At 54.7% G+C, this 14,644-nt stretch overlaps 1 protein-coding gene across 1 annotated transcript; it reads right to left on the reverse strand.

Annotated features, from left to right (window-relative positions):
• Nucleotides 1-9,054: 9,054 nt before the first annotated feature.
• LOC103200805 (myocyte-specific enhancer factor 2B-like) lies at nucleotides 9,055-14,152 on the reverse strand. Its single transcript, XM_007945377.1, has 8 exons — nucleotides 14,099-14,152; nucleotides 13,352-13,555; nucleotides 10,905-11,039; nucleotides 10,263-10,410; nucleotides 10,007-10,140; nucleotides 9,826-9,919; nucleotides 9,546-9,657; nucleotides 9,055-9,280 (listed from the first exon to the last, which is right to left on the reverse strand). The coding sequence occupies exons 1-8, from the start codon at nucleotides 14,150-14,152 to the stop codon at nucleotides 9,055-9,057; spliced, it is 1,107 nt and encodes a 368-aa protein (XP_007943568.1).
• Between the last annotated feature and the right edge of the window lie 492 nt (nucleotides 14,153-14,644).

Raw genomic sequence — 14,644 nt, forward strand, 5'->3', positions numbered from 1 at the left:
CTCGAGCTGGGCGTGCAACATGACCAGGCTATTTATAGAGAAGCCAGATTGGTGTGGGGGAGGCTGTCCAGTTAGCCTGCCCCGGCCATTTCTGGGAGGGGAATATGGGCTGGGGAACCCCAGACGCACTACAGCCCACCTGGGAGCCCCTGCTGGACGCATCCGCACCTAGTCGGCCCTGCCTCCCCAGGCCTCACCCTCAGCTCACCCTAACCGACGACACCCAGCGTCAGTTAAGAGGACCAGATCCTCACCCTCTCGGGGCCAGACAGGGGTTCAAACTCTTTCAAAACCTACGGCCTCTGCTAGGGGTTTTGAGTATTAACCTCTCTGATGAGCCTCAATTTCCTCATCTGAAAATGGAGTCGTTCCTGTTTTGTTCATTCACTGATCAGGACCACCTATGGACCCCTAATACGCCCAGCATGTGGCAGACGTTCAGAGCAGTTGTCTCCCACCCTGGCCCCTGTCCACGAAGACCCACGGAGTCTCCCTTAAGCTCTCAGCATCAATGTTTCGCTTCGCCCCTTCCTCACCCTGCAGAGCCATCATTGACCTCTTCTCCTCCCTTGCAATCAGCCTCCCTAAGAGCCAGCCTCACCACCCGTTTCAGGCAAAGACTTAAGTGACTGAGTGTAATGAATGTTTTCATTAGGCATTTTTTCACCGTGGTAACAATAATTCCGTCTGCCTCCGCATCTTTCCGAACCTTCCAACCATGTCCCTCCTCAGCTCAAAGCCTGCACCTACCTGCCTCAAACCCAGAACCTGCTAAGATCAGCTACAAGTTCCCGCGCCCCGTTCCCAGGGCCCCGCCCCGCCCCTCCTCCAGCATCTCGCACCCTGGCACGCCGGCCTGGAACGACTCCCCATCTTTCACCACCCCCTCCATCAATGCCCGTACTTCAAGGCCACCTCCAATGCCCCTCCTCGGGGCCCATCGCCCAGGCAGAGCCAGGCCTTCTCGCCCGCCTCTGGTCCCCATCCTCCCCTGGACCAGGCCGGAACCCAAGGGGCTGAGGTCTCCTCGCCCTCCTCCGGCACCAGCCTGAACCACAGGTGCCAAGTTTGAAGAATAAACTCAATGGGTTCCAGCCAGAGCCGCCTGAGACCTGGGGTTCCGGCTGTGCTGTGTCCGAACCTGAGACCCTGGTCCACCCTGGGGCCACCCAGACCCCTGGCCTGCTCCCCCAGGATTCCTCCTGGCCCTTCAGCACATCCCGATACCCGCAGTGCCTCCCAGAGCTTTCAGGGCGTCCCAAAGGACCCCATCGGCGCGGCTCTCACACTCCATTGGGACCCCGACTCCAAGAGGACGCCAGGCCCCCTCGAGAGGCTCCGAATGTGCTCAAGTTCCTCGTCCCCTCCGTGGGACCCCACGACCCCCCAGCAAGACCCTAGGCCCTCCAAAGTTTACCCAGAGACTCGCCAGGACCCCCAGGACTTTTGGGGACTTCTAGTCTCCGCAGTGAGACCTCAGATCCAGAGGGACCCACGGACCTCTCGGTGCGACCCCGACCCTCAGCGCCCCTAGCCCCCTCAGAGGGACCCCGTCCGCGGGACCCCATCCCGTGCAGCCCACCGCCCGAGACCCTGGCTCACCATGGCGGCGGCGGGGAGCACAGTGCGCGAACCACAGAGTTCGGGGCATTTCGTGGAGTCCGGATCAATCAGAGCCCGACTTCGTCCTGATGAGCAGGCCGCGCCACCAATCAGCAGGCTGAGAATCGGGGCGAGTCACGAGGAACAAGGTCTCGCTCTCTCCGCGCGGCGCATTCAGGGAACTGTAGTTCCAGGATGCCTGGCAGGTGAGGACCGCGGTTCGAAGCCGGATTGTGCTTGGGTAGCAATGGGAGGCCCTGAACCAAAAGCCTGCCCCTCTCTGAGACTCGGTTTTCTCACCTGCACCTACCTACCTCACAGTTCTACAGCGAAAACATTCATACAGCTACATACTGTCTCCTATAGAATAGTTCCGAACTTGGAACGCTCATGATCAAGAACAAGCAATGGCTCCCACGGACTGGACTCCTAAGTGCTCAAACTAAATTCAAGCACCACTGCTTGACTTAAACCTACCATCAGCACTATTGTACACTTTATTGTGCAGCTTGCCATCAGCCACGCTATCTCATACCTTCAGGGGTTTGTAAACATGCTGTCCTTACATCTTGAGATGCCTCCTTTCTCAGTCTGTTCTACCTGGCAAAAGCCTTATTCATCTCTACCAGCCAGGACTCTGTAGCTGCAAGTCGTAAAGCATCCAACTCAAATGGGCTCAAGCAAAAAAGGGAAAACTCTATAGAGGAAGTTCCACCTTCAGGCACAACTCGATCAAGGATCAAATGTCAGCCTCAGGTATTTCACAACTTAAGAAGCTCTGGTGGTGCAATGCCTAAGGCATTTGACTGCTAACCAGATAGTTGATGGTTCAAACCTACCAGCCACTATGCTGAAGAAAGGCAAGGCTATCTACTTCTGTAAACATTTGCCACCTCAGAAACTCAATGGGGGTCACTATGAGTCAGAATCGACTCCATGGCAGTGGGTTCTTTCAAGTTTGGAGGAAGGGGTTTCTAGCATTTGAGTTTTTCCATCTGTGTTTGTATGGGTGAGTGTGGACATATGGGTGTAGCTGGGTCTCTGAGGAGCCCTGGTGACACAGTGTTTAAGTGCTCAGCTGCTAATCAAAAGGTTGGCAATTCAAACCCATAAGCTGCTCCACAGGAGAAAGATGAGGCAATCTGCTTCCACAAAGACTTACAGCTTCCAAAAACCTATGAGGTGGTTCTACTCTCTTCTACAGGATTGCTATGAGTCTAGGTTGACTTGACAGCAAAAAATTTCATGTAGCTAGGTCTCTGAGGGTCTTTATGGGGATGGGTGCCTGTAAGTGGGGCCCATGTCGTTGCTGTGCCTTGTCTCTGAAGGGTGACTTTGCCTCTGTTCATGAGCGCATGCAGATGCTTCTGTTTGCAGGACATTTACTGTATCTGAGTCCCTATGTGTCTGGGAGATAGACATGCCTCCCAGGAGACCCAGGCATAGGTCCTCTGGACCAGAGTGTCCTTTTTAAATAATAATAATAATAATAATTTATTGTGATTTGGGTAAACATTTACAGAGCAGAGTGTCTTCTTAAGAGAGGATAGGTGACTGGCAATGACAGTCTCTGGGATTGTCAGGGACCACAAGATATCCCTCAGGGACAAGGCATACAGGTTGGATTAAAGGAAACTGGGATTTGGGAAGGGGACCCTGAGAAAAGGGGGTGAGTGTGCTGGTTAAAAGGAAGCAGGAAAGAAGGAAGATTTAGAGAGCATTTGCTGCAGGCCCACTGTGCAGCAGACAGCTCATGTGCTGTCTCCAGCAGGTGTGGGGGGTGGGGGAATCACCTTTCTTCCAAGATGCCTCTGGGTGGATTTGAACCTTCAACCTTATGATTAACAGCCCAGCATGTTCACCGTGTGCTTCACCCAGGGACTCCATTGAGTCTCTGAGGAGCCCAAATCTCCACCTGACACCTTAACCTCTATAATTCATGATTCCAGCTGCACCACAGCACCCCTATGTAGATGTCCCATAGATAATTCACATGCATACAGGCCCCACTGAGCAACACATCCTCTCTCTGATCACCTCCACTCCTCCCTGCCTAAGAAAACAGCAGCTCCATCCTTCCAGGAGCTCAGCCACAAACTCTGAAGTCAGCTCAATACCTCCTTCACACTCCCATCCCTCATCTGGTCCATCAGTACCTCATTATGACTCCCCAACCCAAGGGGAGCAAAAGTCCAACTCGGTCTTCTCTTGTCCAGCCACCATCATCACTGCCAGCGGTCTCCTCCTCCTTGGGTCTCTGGCTTTCAGTGCCCTCCCCATCCCCACAGTGGGCTTCCCCTGAGCAGAGGGCACATGAGCAGAGGCTCAGAACGCTCCATGACTCCCAAGTCCCTCAGGGCAAAAGGCAATGTCATGCGTTCTACAGTGGAAGTACCATCAACTCTACCTCTTGCTGTTTGTTTCTCCAACATGTCTGGTTTACATTAGAACCACTCCCCTTCCCTGTTCTACACTGAACACACACACACCCCACTTCACCCTCTCATTGGATGTGCCATATTGCATGCTCTATGTTGGAGCTCTGGTAGCATAGTGCCTAAAGCACTTGACTGCTAACCAGAAGGCTAGTGGTTCAAACCCACCAGCCACTCCTCGGAAGGAAGATTGGGCAATCTATTTCCATAGTGATACTGCTCGGAAACTCAAAGAAGGGTCACTTTGAGTCAGGTCTGACTCAATGGCAAATAACAATAACAACAATGTTGGACATGTCTTATTCTCTATTCTCCATTGGGCAAATCCACATTCTTTATTCCACACTGAGTATCCCAGGTTCCCTCCTCCTCACTAGGTGTTCCCTGTCTGTCCCACATCCTCTGACCTACATCACTCTTATTCAACATTCTGGACCGTCCCACCATAGCTATTTGTGGTGGTTCTGAAAACACAAGGTATAGGGTAGTGCAAACAGTTTGTGTTCAACTGCTAACTGAAAGGTTGATGGTTCAAACTCACCTAGCGGTGCTGTGGAACAAAGGTGTGGCAATCTGCTTCCATTAAGGTTACAGCCCAGAAAACCCTATGAAGCCCAGTTCTACCCTGTAACACATGGGGTTCCTGTGGGTTGGAATCTACTCCAGAACAACAGATCCCGTCCCCGGCCTGCCCTGCTGAAAAGACATCTGTGCTGTGGAATGACTTCATATGGCTCTTCGAGCTATAGTCTTTGTGACTCCCGCCAGATGACTGGGTGGGACCACACCAATGTGAGGTGCTTGTGGCCCCCCAAAAGGGATTGGATAGCTTCTTCTTGTTAGGTGCCGTCGAGTCAGCTCCAACTCACAGCGACCCTAAGTACAGCAGAATGAAATCCTGTCCAGTCCTGCACCATCCTCACAATCCTTGCTACACTTGAGCCCACCATTGCAGCCACTGTGCCAATTCATCTTGTTGAGGGTCTCTCTTTTTTTTGCTGACCCTCTGCTTTACCAAGCATGATATCCTTCTCCAGGGAATAGTTCTTCCTGACAACATGACCAAAGCAGGTGAGATAAAGTCTAGCCATTCTTGCTTCCAAGGAGCATTCTAGGTGCACTTCATCCAGGACAGATTTGTTAGCTTCTTAGTAAAGTAAGTAAGGTACATGGCACTCTTGTGGGGGTGTTGTTGTTGTTGTTGTTATGTGCCGTCGAGTCGGACCTGACTCATAGTGACCCCTCCTTGGGTTACCGAGGTAGTATCACTATGGAAGTAGATTGCCCAACCTTCCTTCTGAGGAGTGGCTGGTGGGTTTGAACTGCCAGCCTTCTGGTTAGCAGTCAAGTGCCTTAGGCACTATGCTACCAGAGCTCCTCTTGTGGGGGTGGAACTATGCAAATAAGGTGTATGGAAGACTAACATGGGATTGGTCAGTTTTACCATCCCACTAGGCTTAAAGTGAGCTGGAAAGTGATCACCACCATCAAGAAAGAAGAGCTAGGAGTGGAGCACGTCCCTGGGACCTGAATCCCTGCACTGAGCCAGCGGCAGCAGAACCAGGAGACTGGCATGAGACAGATCAACAGAGCAGTAGGCTTTCCAGCCCATGGAACGAAAGAGCTGAGTGCCTTCAGGCAGGGGGCTTGCGGGCAGATGCCTTTCTGGGCATCTATTCAGCAAGCTAGAAGAGCTTTCTAACTCTGGCCTGAGCAGGGCAGAGGCCAAGGCCAGAGGGAAGTGTGCCTGTGGCACTTGAGAAGCTGTCCTGAGTGAAGAACTGTATCCTGAGTTGTGATCTATGATTTTCCTAATAAATCCCATAATGGTCAATATTGTCTGTGAGTTCTGTGTGGCTAGTGAAACAAATGATCAAACTCAGCAGAAAAGTAGAGAGTGCCGTGGGAAGGATGGTTGGGGCCAGAATTGGTAAGAATGGTTGGAGGAGGGTGGCATGGCTGACCTCTGTCTCATTGGCTGATGCTGCTGATTCTCCGTAGAGGTAACGCCTGGGAAACCCAAGAAGTTGCTATGAGTTCGCTCCGACTCAACCGGCAGTGAGTTTGGTTTTGTGAAACTAGAGGGCAGATGCCGCCACCCCAGACGCTTTTTGCAACATCTCTCAGCTCTCTGATGGACGCCCAGTGGCTGCACCATGACCCCCACCACTGCATTTGTGAGGAGGTCGTGCTTCTACGAGGGCTTCCCACCAGTGACTCAACTCCTGACAGAGCCAGGCCTGCCTGGCGCCTGGCTGACAGCTGTATCCTTAGAACAGCTTGACGACAGGGTGCTTCCACCCAAACGTCCATTCTCTCTCGTTCAAGGGCAGACCCACAGAGCCAGCCAGGGCAGAGCAGGGGTCTAATCCCAGAGATGTTCTCAGCCCAGATCACCCAGAGATGTACACATACTATTACACAAGGAATCCTCTGGGTTCCCAGGCTCACAGCCTGAATATCTGGGGTGGGTCCCAGATGGATTTTGTTTTGTTACTTGTGTTATCTTTTTGTTTTGCTTCTTGATGGGGAGCTCTGAAACCAAAGCACGCTGTTAAGCGCCATCTAGTGGTAAAAGGCGTAAGTGCAGCCTCCCAGGGAAGGGAAAGCAAAACCACCCCCACCCGCCCTGGGTACCCCCAGGTATGTAAAGCAGCCTGCCAACGTACCAACCACACACTGAGCGTTTAGCTTGTGAGTACTGACTACAGAGAAGGGTCTCGCTTCCTGTCCACTGAGGGGGTGAGATCCAGGATCTAGGAGACCCTAGTCATTCCTCAATTTCCCCAGGGGACCAGTCCCCTTAGCCGCTCTTTTCCTCCTCCTCCATCCCCACACCTGTGTCTGAGTGCATAGAGTTCTAGGACTACCTTTGATACCGCAGGGGCCACCAGGCGGGCAGCTTTGCTCCCGTGTGGATGGCCAGGGTCCTTGTGACCAGGTGTCCCAAGAAAAGTGACCTGGGTGGAGAATTTGCACATGTGGGGGGGATCAGCCATGTGCATGCCACAACAGTGCCTACCGTGGCAGGTGACAGGGGATGCATGTGTGGCTGAACCCTGTGTCCACTGTTTGTGGGGGGACAGTAGCTCACCCCTCTTTGAGTAGGCTAGAAGGGAAGGTGGGTAGGATTTAGGACCGCAGTCTAAGCTGGGTAACAGATCTTTTATAACTCACACACGCAGAGGCCTTGCTTTCCCCCGAAACGGCCCCTTTCTGCAGGCTTCCCCAGCGTGGAAAGTAGAAAGGGGGCATTTCCAGGAGTGCAGGTCAGAGAGCTGGAGTCTCCCAGGATGCCCCCACCTTTGAGCCACCCACGGGGCATCATGGATCTGCCTCAAACGCATTCACAAAACTCCACTCTGCCAGCACAGGCCCCTCCAACCTCCCAGGACCCCATGACGCTCCCAACTCTGTCCTTCCAAGTCCCTCCTCTGCAGGGAGCCCAGAGGAGGAAGGGAGCCTTTTACAAACCAAGTCAGACCAAGTCCTTCCTTCTGGACACTGGGGTCCCAAGCCCTGACTTTCTTGGGAGGGGGGAGTCTCCGAAGAGACCACGTGGATAGCATGACTATGGCAAGTGGACTGCGCTCAATACACCATGGCCAAATGAGTGTCCCCGCCCATTAAAAATAGTTTTTCATCCTGCACACTTTGGCTCCTCCCAGAAGTCCATCCCAGAAGCCTAGGCTGAGGGTGCTTCGGGGGAGGGATTAAATTCCAGAGGTGCCGTCACGGATTTCTAGGCTCCCTTTTGCTCCTCCCCTCTGTAGCCCCGCTCAGTCTGTGCGCACTAACGGTGGAATGCGAGGCTTTGGTTTTCCTGAAGCAACTCCTCGGTGGCGTGTGGGGGTGACAAGTCGAGATCTGAAGGGCTGCCAGTCAGCTCCCTGGCGGTGGACAGGGCCCACATTGCTCCTTCCGGTAGGGACTCTCACACTGTGTTCCAACGTCAGTGGAGTTGTCAGTTAAAATGCCCCGCCCACCTCTGGCAGAGCTGGATCCCGCCGACCGGGCAAGCGGGGGCAGGATCTTATAAGCACTGACGTCAAACCTCTTATTTTCCACTTTCCTGTCCAAATTTGTGATGTCTGCTCCTTGTCTGCTTACTTTAGCAGTCAGTCATCTCTCTGAGGCAGTACGGAGGGCTTCCTAGAGGAGGCTGCACGGAGCTGAGCCGGAGGGGGCGGAGCTGGGCCGGATTGGGTGGGATAGGAAAACTTAAAAAGAAGGCGAGTTCGGGGTTGAGGAAGGTAGTCCAGGAAGAAAGACCAGCAACTGCATGGCTCTTGCGTTGGCGCTGCAAGAAGTTGATGGTGGCTTAGAGCGGAGGGCGCGGACACACTTGGCGGGGGTGGGGGTAGGGGTGCAGCTGGGGGAGGTCTACTTTCTCCCTAGGACGAGCCAAGGAAGACTCACTAAGGCTACTTTGGGGGGAGAGCGGAAGACGGACACGCACCCGGCACCGCGGCTCTTTGCTCCTGGTGCTCTGGGGCTCCCAGATCCCTGACTCCGCCCACACTCAAGGGCAGGCTAGAGTGAGGGGGTTAATTAAGGCACCTAGCCCCTAGCCCCTCACCCCTCGGGCCGCCCACCCCACAATGCCTGTCTCCCAGAGCCCCCCAGCGGTCTGTCCATGGGGTAGCCTGCGTGAGATCTCTGCATCTCTCTTTCCTACACACTAACGGCCTTCCTAAGGTCACCTCTCAGATACCCCACAGGCCTTCAAGTCTCAGGGTCAGATGAAGGGGGGGAACCCAAAGCCAGGTAGGTGCTGGAGAGAGGGCTGGACTCTGGGCGGCGACAGGTACAGTCTGCTCCACTGATGCCGCGCCTGTTTTATTGGTGGACAGACACACAGAAAGGGGGGAAGGCAAGCCCGCGATGGTGGATGAATCCAGCCCCCCGTGCCCAGCACGCGGAGAGAGCCTCACGGCTGGATCATTTCTGACGAGGCCTGGCGGCAGGGGTCCCACGTCCTTCGCCCATCCCGCGTGGGTGCCCGGCCCACCCGGCCCTACCGAGGCCAGCCGTCCCCCGAGGGCAGCCGACGCAGGGGGGGCCCGGGTCGTAGCGGTTCTGCCAGGGGCCGGGCCAAGAGCAGTGGGAAGGGGAAGGTCTTGGGAAAGTCGCCGGGGCCCCCGGGGGCCGGCGAGACGCGCTCGGACTTGACGCTGACTGGGAGATTCGGCGGGGAGGCGCCGCGGGCGGGGGCGCCCTCCTCACCCAGGCCGCGTCCTGCGCTGCACGGGGAGAGAGAAAAGGACATGAGCTTAGCGAGACTGGAAGGGAGGGGGGCCAGGCTCGGCCAGGGGACCCTGGGAAAGGAGGAGGCGGCGGCCCTCCTGGGGCCTCCAAAATAGCCGCCCACCCATCCAGGGAGAGGCGGGAGGGGCTTGCGGTACCAGGAATGGCCACTGGAGGGCAGCAGAGCCTGGGGTTTCCGAGGACCCAGAGGGGCCCTACCCAGGGCCCGACTCTGAAGAGGGAAACAGCTAGGATGCTTACCTGGGCTGGGTGGTGGCGGCAGTGGGTCCATCCCCTCTCGAGGGCTGCCAGGGGGCCAGGGCAGGGGGCTGCAGCAAGCCAGGGGGCGGTGGGGGGTCTCCCAGACCATATTCTGGGGGGCAGAAGGGGTAGACTGAGTCCTGGGCTTCAGAGAAATGTTGGCCCAAGCCTAACCCATCTGATCAGCCAATTTTTAGTCTCAGTGGATGAGGGAGTGTGGACCCCAGCAGGCAGGTATGTAGATGCCTCTCCCACAACACAGCAGGATGGTGGTGCATACCTGGAGGACCAGCTGGAAGGAAGGGAAAGCCACCAAGTGGGGGTCCAGGGGCTACACCTGAGCACGGGCTCTGCAGGCTGCTGTAGAGGCCTCTCTGTGGGGAGAGCAGGTGAGGAGGACGCTGAGGCACATACCCAGGCTATCTGCCCTGGTGGCCCACTCTGCCTTCCCCTTCACTCACCGAGGTGCTCAGCCCTCCACAGCCCCCAGCCAAGCCCCCAGGCAGGTCTGGCCTACGGCTCTCTGCTGCCAGGTACAGGGGGGGTGGTGTCTTGCTGGTGAGGTGGCTCCGGGAGAATAGAGGATGCACCAGGCCTGGGGGAGGGGAGACCCCCAGAGAGAGGACTGTGAGGTCCAGCCAGACTGCACCAGTGCCAAGATGTACCTGACCACCCACGAAACTCTGCAGGGCCTCAGGGCCCATTGCCCATACTCACCTGCAGGCCCAGCTTTGGGTGCTGCTGGCCGGAAGGGGGACGGGTGGCTTTGGGCAGGCAGGGCCTCTCCGAGTCCATTGGGGTCACAGGCCGGTGGGGGCAAGGCCCCATACACCATGTCTGGGCTGGGCATAGCTGGGGCTGCTGGCTATGGGCAGAGAGAGGAAGGACTGGTCAGCTGGGTGGGTGGAAGGATGAGCGGGGGGACCAAAGCCTAGGGACAAAGTCCCAAGGAGCTCAGGGACCGACATCTACCATCAGCATGCCTGGCTGCCTCTCCCTCTGGGCTCCCCACACCCTTCCCTCAGTTCTATACCAAACCCCACAGGGCTACAGAAGCCTGGGTCTAGCTGTCTCAACAACTAAACCCAGAGCAGAGGCTGCTCATTCAGCATGGGATGGGCACCAACAGGGCTGCTTGGGATGTTTGACAAATCAAAGCAACAAAGAAAAAACTGATTACCTACCCAACTCTTAATCATTCTTCAAAGCCCCTGCTACAGTGCCCACTCCTCAAGGAAACCTTCCCTACCTACCCATACCCAAACTCTAGGCTCCTCTGGCCCAGGGTCTGTCCCTCAGTCTCAAACCTCAACCACTGGGTCTAGGAACCTCAATCACGGTGGAGCAGAAGTCACTTACGTAAAGGCGGGGTCGGGGCAGGGCTGGATTGCCGCCGTCACCCGCCAGCCTCCGCAGCTTTTCTCCTGGCCCATCAGACCCCTCGTCTTGCTCCAGCTCTGGCCCATCAAGGCCCACACCCCTCCGCTTCAGTGTCTGTGGGCACAGAAGACAATGGAGTAGACCCTCAACCCCCTAGCCAGGAACTGATTCTGTGAGACCTTAGCCACCCAGCTCTGTGGGCAAGGTGGAGTGCAAGTACAGCATGCTCCAGCCTAACCCCATTGACCAAAATCCCAGTGAGTTACCATCCAGTAAGTTCCAACTGGAGGGGAAGTGGTGCAGTGGTTTAAGCATTAAGCAGCTAACCAAAAAGTTTGCTAACTCACCAGCTGCTCTGCAGGAGAAAGATGTGGCTGTCTTTGTCCATAAAGATTTACAGCCTTGGAAACCTTATGAGGCAGTTTTACTCTGTGCTATATGGTCGTTATGAGTCAGAATAGACAAAATGGCAATAAGTTTGAGTTTGTTTGTTTGAAGTTCCAATTGTATGGTGGGTACAAGGTAGGCATAATTTGCTCCAGGCAAAAACCCCAGTTGAGTTACCATGTATGGAATTCCAACTGTGTGCCAGGCACTGTGATAAAGGAAGGGAGAGACTGTCCCTCCCTGGGAACAGAGAGGACAATAGACCTGCCAAGGTCACACAGCAGGGGCTGAGGTCCACCCTGGCCTGCTGGCTCTTGTTCAAATACTGCTCGTGAGCATGACTCAGGGACCTCCATTCCACCCACACATGCAGCCAGAGGGCCCAACATGCAGCAGGTGCTTAATAAATGTTGGCAGAATGAGGGCTGAGGAAGACTTCACAGCCTCTCCTGCATGGCCTCCTAGGTACTGCCGGCCCACATCCTCCCCGTGCCTCCCAGACACTGAGGGTCCTGGGATGCAGCCCTGGCCCGAGTCCAGCTTCCGCATTGCAGGTGAACATTCTACTTCACAGAATGCTAACTCTGCCCACCTGAGCTGCTGTGGGACTGAGCCAGCTGGTGCCAGGGCCACTTTCTCCAAGGACACCTGGACTCAGAACGCTCCCGAGGTCCCAGATGGCCTGCTCCATCTCTGTCTCCCTCAGTCTCTCCCTGCTTCTCTTTTTCTCTATGTACAGATGAGACAGCCAAGCCCTAGAGAGACAATCTCAAGGAGCTCAGGCCCCCCCTCCCTGTCTGCATGTCTGTCTGCGCCTCAGCTCTGCCTCTCCATCTCTTCCTCGGTCTCTCTCTCTCCCCCCTGTGTCTCTCTCCTCTCTGTCTCTCTCTCTCTGTTTTTTTTTTCCTCTCTCTCCTGTTTCTGCTGTTCCATGTCTATCTTAGCCTGTCTCTCTTAGTCTCCGCCTCTCCCTCCCTCTCTATTTCTTCCTCTCCATCTCTCTTCTTCTCTCTGCCTCTATCTTTCTCTCTCTCTTCCCTTCTGTCTCTGACTCCCCCTCTCTCCCTGTCTCCTTCTTTCTCTCTTACTTATTTATCCCAACAGTAGTCTAACAGCACACATCCTGGTAGTGGACCATGGGAACCTCAGCCTACACGACCCTGAGACCAGAAAAACTAGATGGTGGTGCCTGGCTACCACTGCCAACCACTTGGAAAGGGATCAAAATTGGAGCTCCTGGATAGAGTGGGAGGAAAATATAGAACAAAACTCAAAATCATAAAAAAAAAGACCAGGCTTACTGGTCTGATAGAGAGTGGTGAAACCCTTAGATGATGGCTTCTAGTTACCCTTTGGGCCTGGAATTGAACTCACTCTCAGCCAAACAAGAGACAGGCCTACAAGGTGAACAATTAGACCAGGGAGGTGCACTCTTTAGAACAATCAACCATGGGAGATCAGAAAGGCAGCATTTGCACAGGGAGAAAGTCCAGCGGGCAGGAATGCACAGGAAAGAAGGACACAGGGAAAAGGTAACCACAGGGAGGAAGTGGGAAGAGAGCTGTTACATTGTCAGGATTGTAATCAATGAAAAATGTCACAAAACAAAATATATATGAGCTGTTGAATGGAAAATGAATTAGCTTTATAAATTTTCACCCAAATTACAATATAAAGGCTTTTTTCAAAAATTAAAAAAAAGAGCACACATTCTGGAGACAGACCTGGGTTCTAATTCTGCCTCCTCCACATACTTGCTATGTAACCTTGGCAAGTGGTAAGAACTCCTCTGAGCCTCCTGTCCCTGCCTGCAGATGGTGCTGACCAACTGCTCACCAAAATGGCACAATGTATGTGCCACAGCAGCTGACGTTCTTCATGTACACTGTCTAGGCAGCTGCCCTTGAAGGGCCCTCTGCACCCCCAAGCCTGCTTTTACCAGACTCAATGCCCACCAGACATGTGTGCAAACCAGGAGTCAACGGACTTGGCCCATGCAGTGTGTGCTGGGCCACGTGGGCAGGAGGGAGCCTGGGTACCTCGAGGATGTCCGTGTTGGTGCGGCTCTCGTGGGGCTCGCTGTACTCCGTGTACTTCAGCAGCACGCGATCCATGTCTGTGCTAGCATACTGAAAGAGGCGGTTGGCGCTATTGAAGATGATGAGGGCAATCTCACAGTCACAGAGCACGCTCAGCTCGTAGGCCTTCTTCATCAGCCCAAACTTCCGCTTGGTGAACGTCACCTGGACCCACAGGCAAGAGTGGGAGGAGACATGAATTTGGCATGGGATGAGGGAGGCGGGGGGCCTTAGCATTCCCTGAACATGCCTGTGCCTCTGCTATACTGTTTTTCTGTCTGCACTTTCTAATGGCTCAACCTGGCAAACTCCTATTCATGCTTCAAAATCCAGCCCAAACTGTCCACTCCTTTGGGATGCTTTCCTTGTTCTCCCAGGCAGGGCCCACACTCCCTCTCTGGGCTTCCCCAGCCCTGAGCCTTACTCTGGCCCATGGGGTTGGGTGTGACTATGTCCAGCTCCATCTCACTTATGCCTGGGGCTCCCATCATCAGAGAGAATAAATGAGTAAATTACCATGAAAATGAGCAGATGCTAAATCTCAAACCCTTGATGCAGGATCCAAACTCCTCCTTTTCCTCATTTCCTGAGTTCTAACCATGACTTTTACTTGAAGGTCTCCAAAACGGCCAAGCCTCTGTCCAGGTGGCGCCTCATGCTAGGCAGGCCATTTCCCTAACCCACTGCTCCCCACCTCCAGGAACTGACCTGCCGGTTCCTTTGGTCGAGAATGCGTGAGATCTGGATTTTTTTCCTCCCCATTGTCCCAGGCTGGATGGTGCAACCTTGGTGGGAGAGAGGACGGTGTGCAGGGTCAACAGTGGGGCCAGGAACTCCAGCCACCCTTCTGTCCTCTGCTGGCCCCCAACAGACCCTAGCCAGGCACTGGGTGGGAGATAAAGGGGGAAGCACCCAGGTCTTCTCTGGGGACCATGGCATCCTCTGCCCCAGCCCAGCCCAAGGGGGCAGAAATGCTCAATAGACACTCTCGGACCAATTCTATGGGAAGAGAAGGTGGCCTGGGGGCAAAACCACAAGGTGTGGACGGACTCCACTCCGGAAACCACAGCCCTCAGGCCACCTAACCTTCTTTGGCCTCAGTTTCACCTTGTGCACAGTGGGGACAGTGACAGGACCCACTCCTCAATGCTGTCAAGAGACGAAATGAGTTAACCTTGAAAGCAGGGACTCAAACAGATGCTTGCACGACCATGTTCACTGCAGCACTATTCACAGCAACCAAAAGGTGGAAAC

This window comes from Orycteropus afer, unplaced genomic scaffold, assembly GCF_000298275.1.
Source record: "Orycteropus afer afer isolate SDZICR_OR568_19922 unplaced genomic scaffold, OryAfe1.0 scaffold00136, whole genome shotgun sequence".
Classification (NCBI taxonomy): domain Eukaryota; kingdom Metazoa; phylum Chordata; class Mammalia; order Tubulidentata; family Orycteropodidae; genus Orycteropus; species Orycteropus afer.

Bases quoted from the DNA above. Each gene is read 5' to 3' on its own strand.
- LOC103200805 (XM_007945377.1), bottom strand. From the start codon at position 14,152: ATGGGGAGGAAAAAAATCCAGATCTCACGCATTCTCGACCAAAGGAAC. The intron at 11,040-13,351 runs GTACCCAGGCTC...CTGTGCCCACAG, and splicing joins CCAACACGGACATCCTCGAG to ACACTGAAGCGGAGGGGTGT. The intron at 10,411-10,904 runs GTAAGTGACTTC...CTCTGCCCATAG, and splicing joins TGCCCCGACCCCGCCTTTAC to CCAGCAGCCCCAGCTATGCC.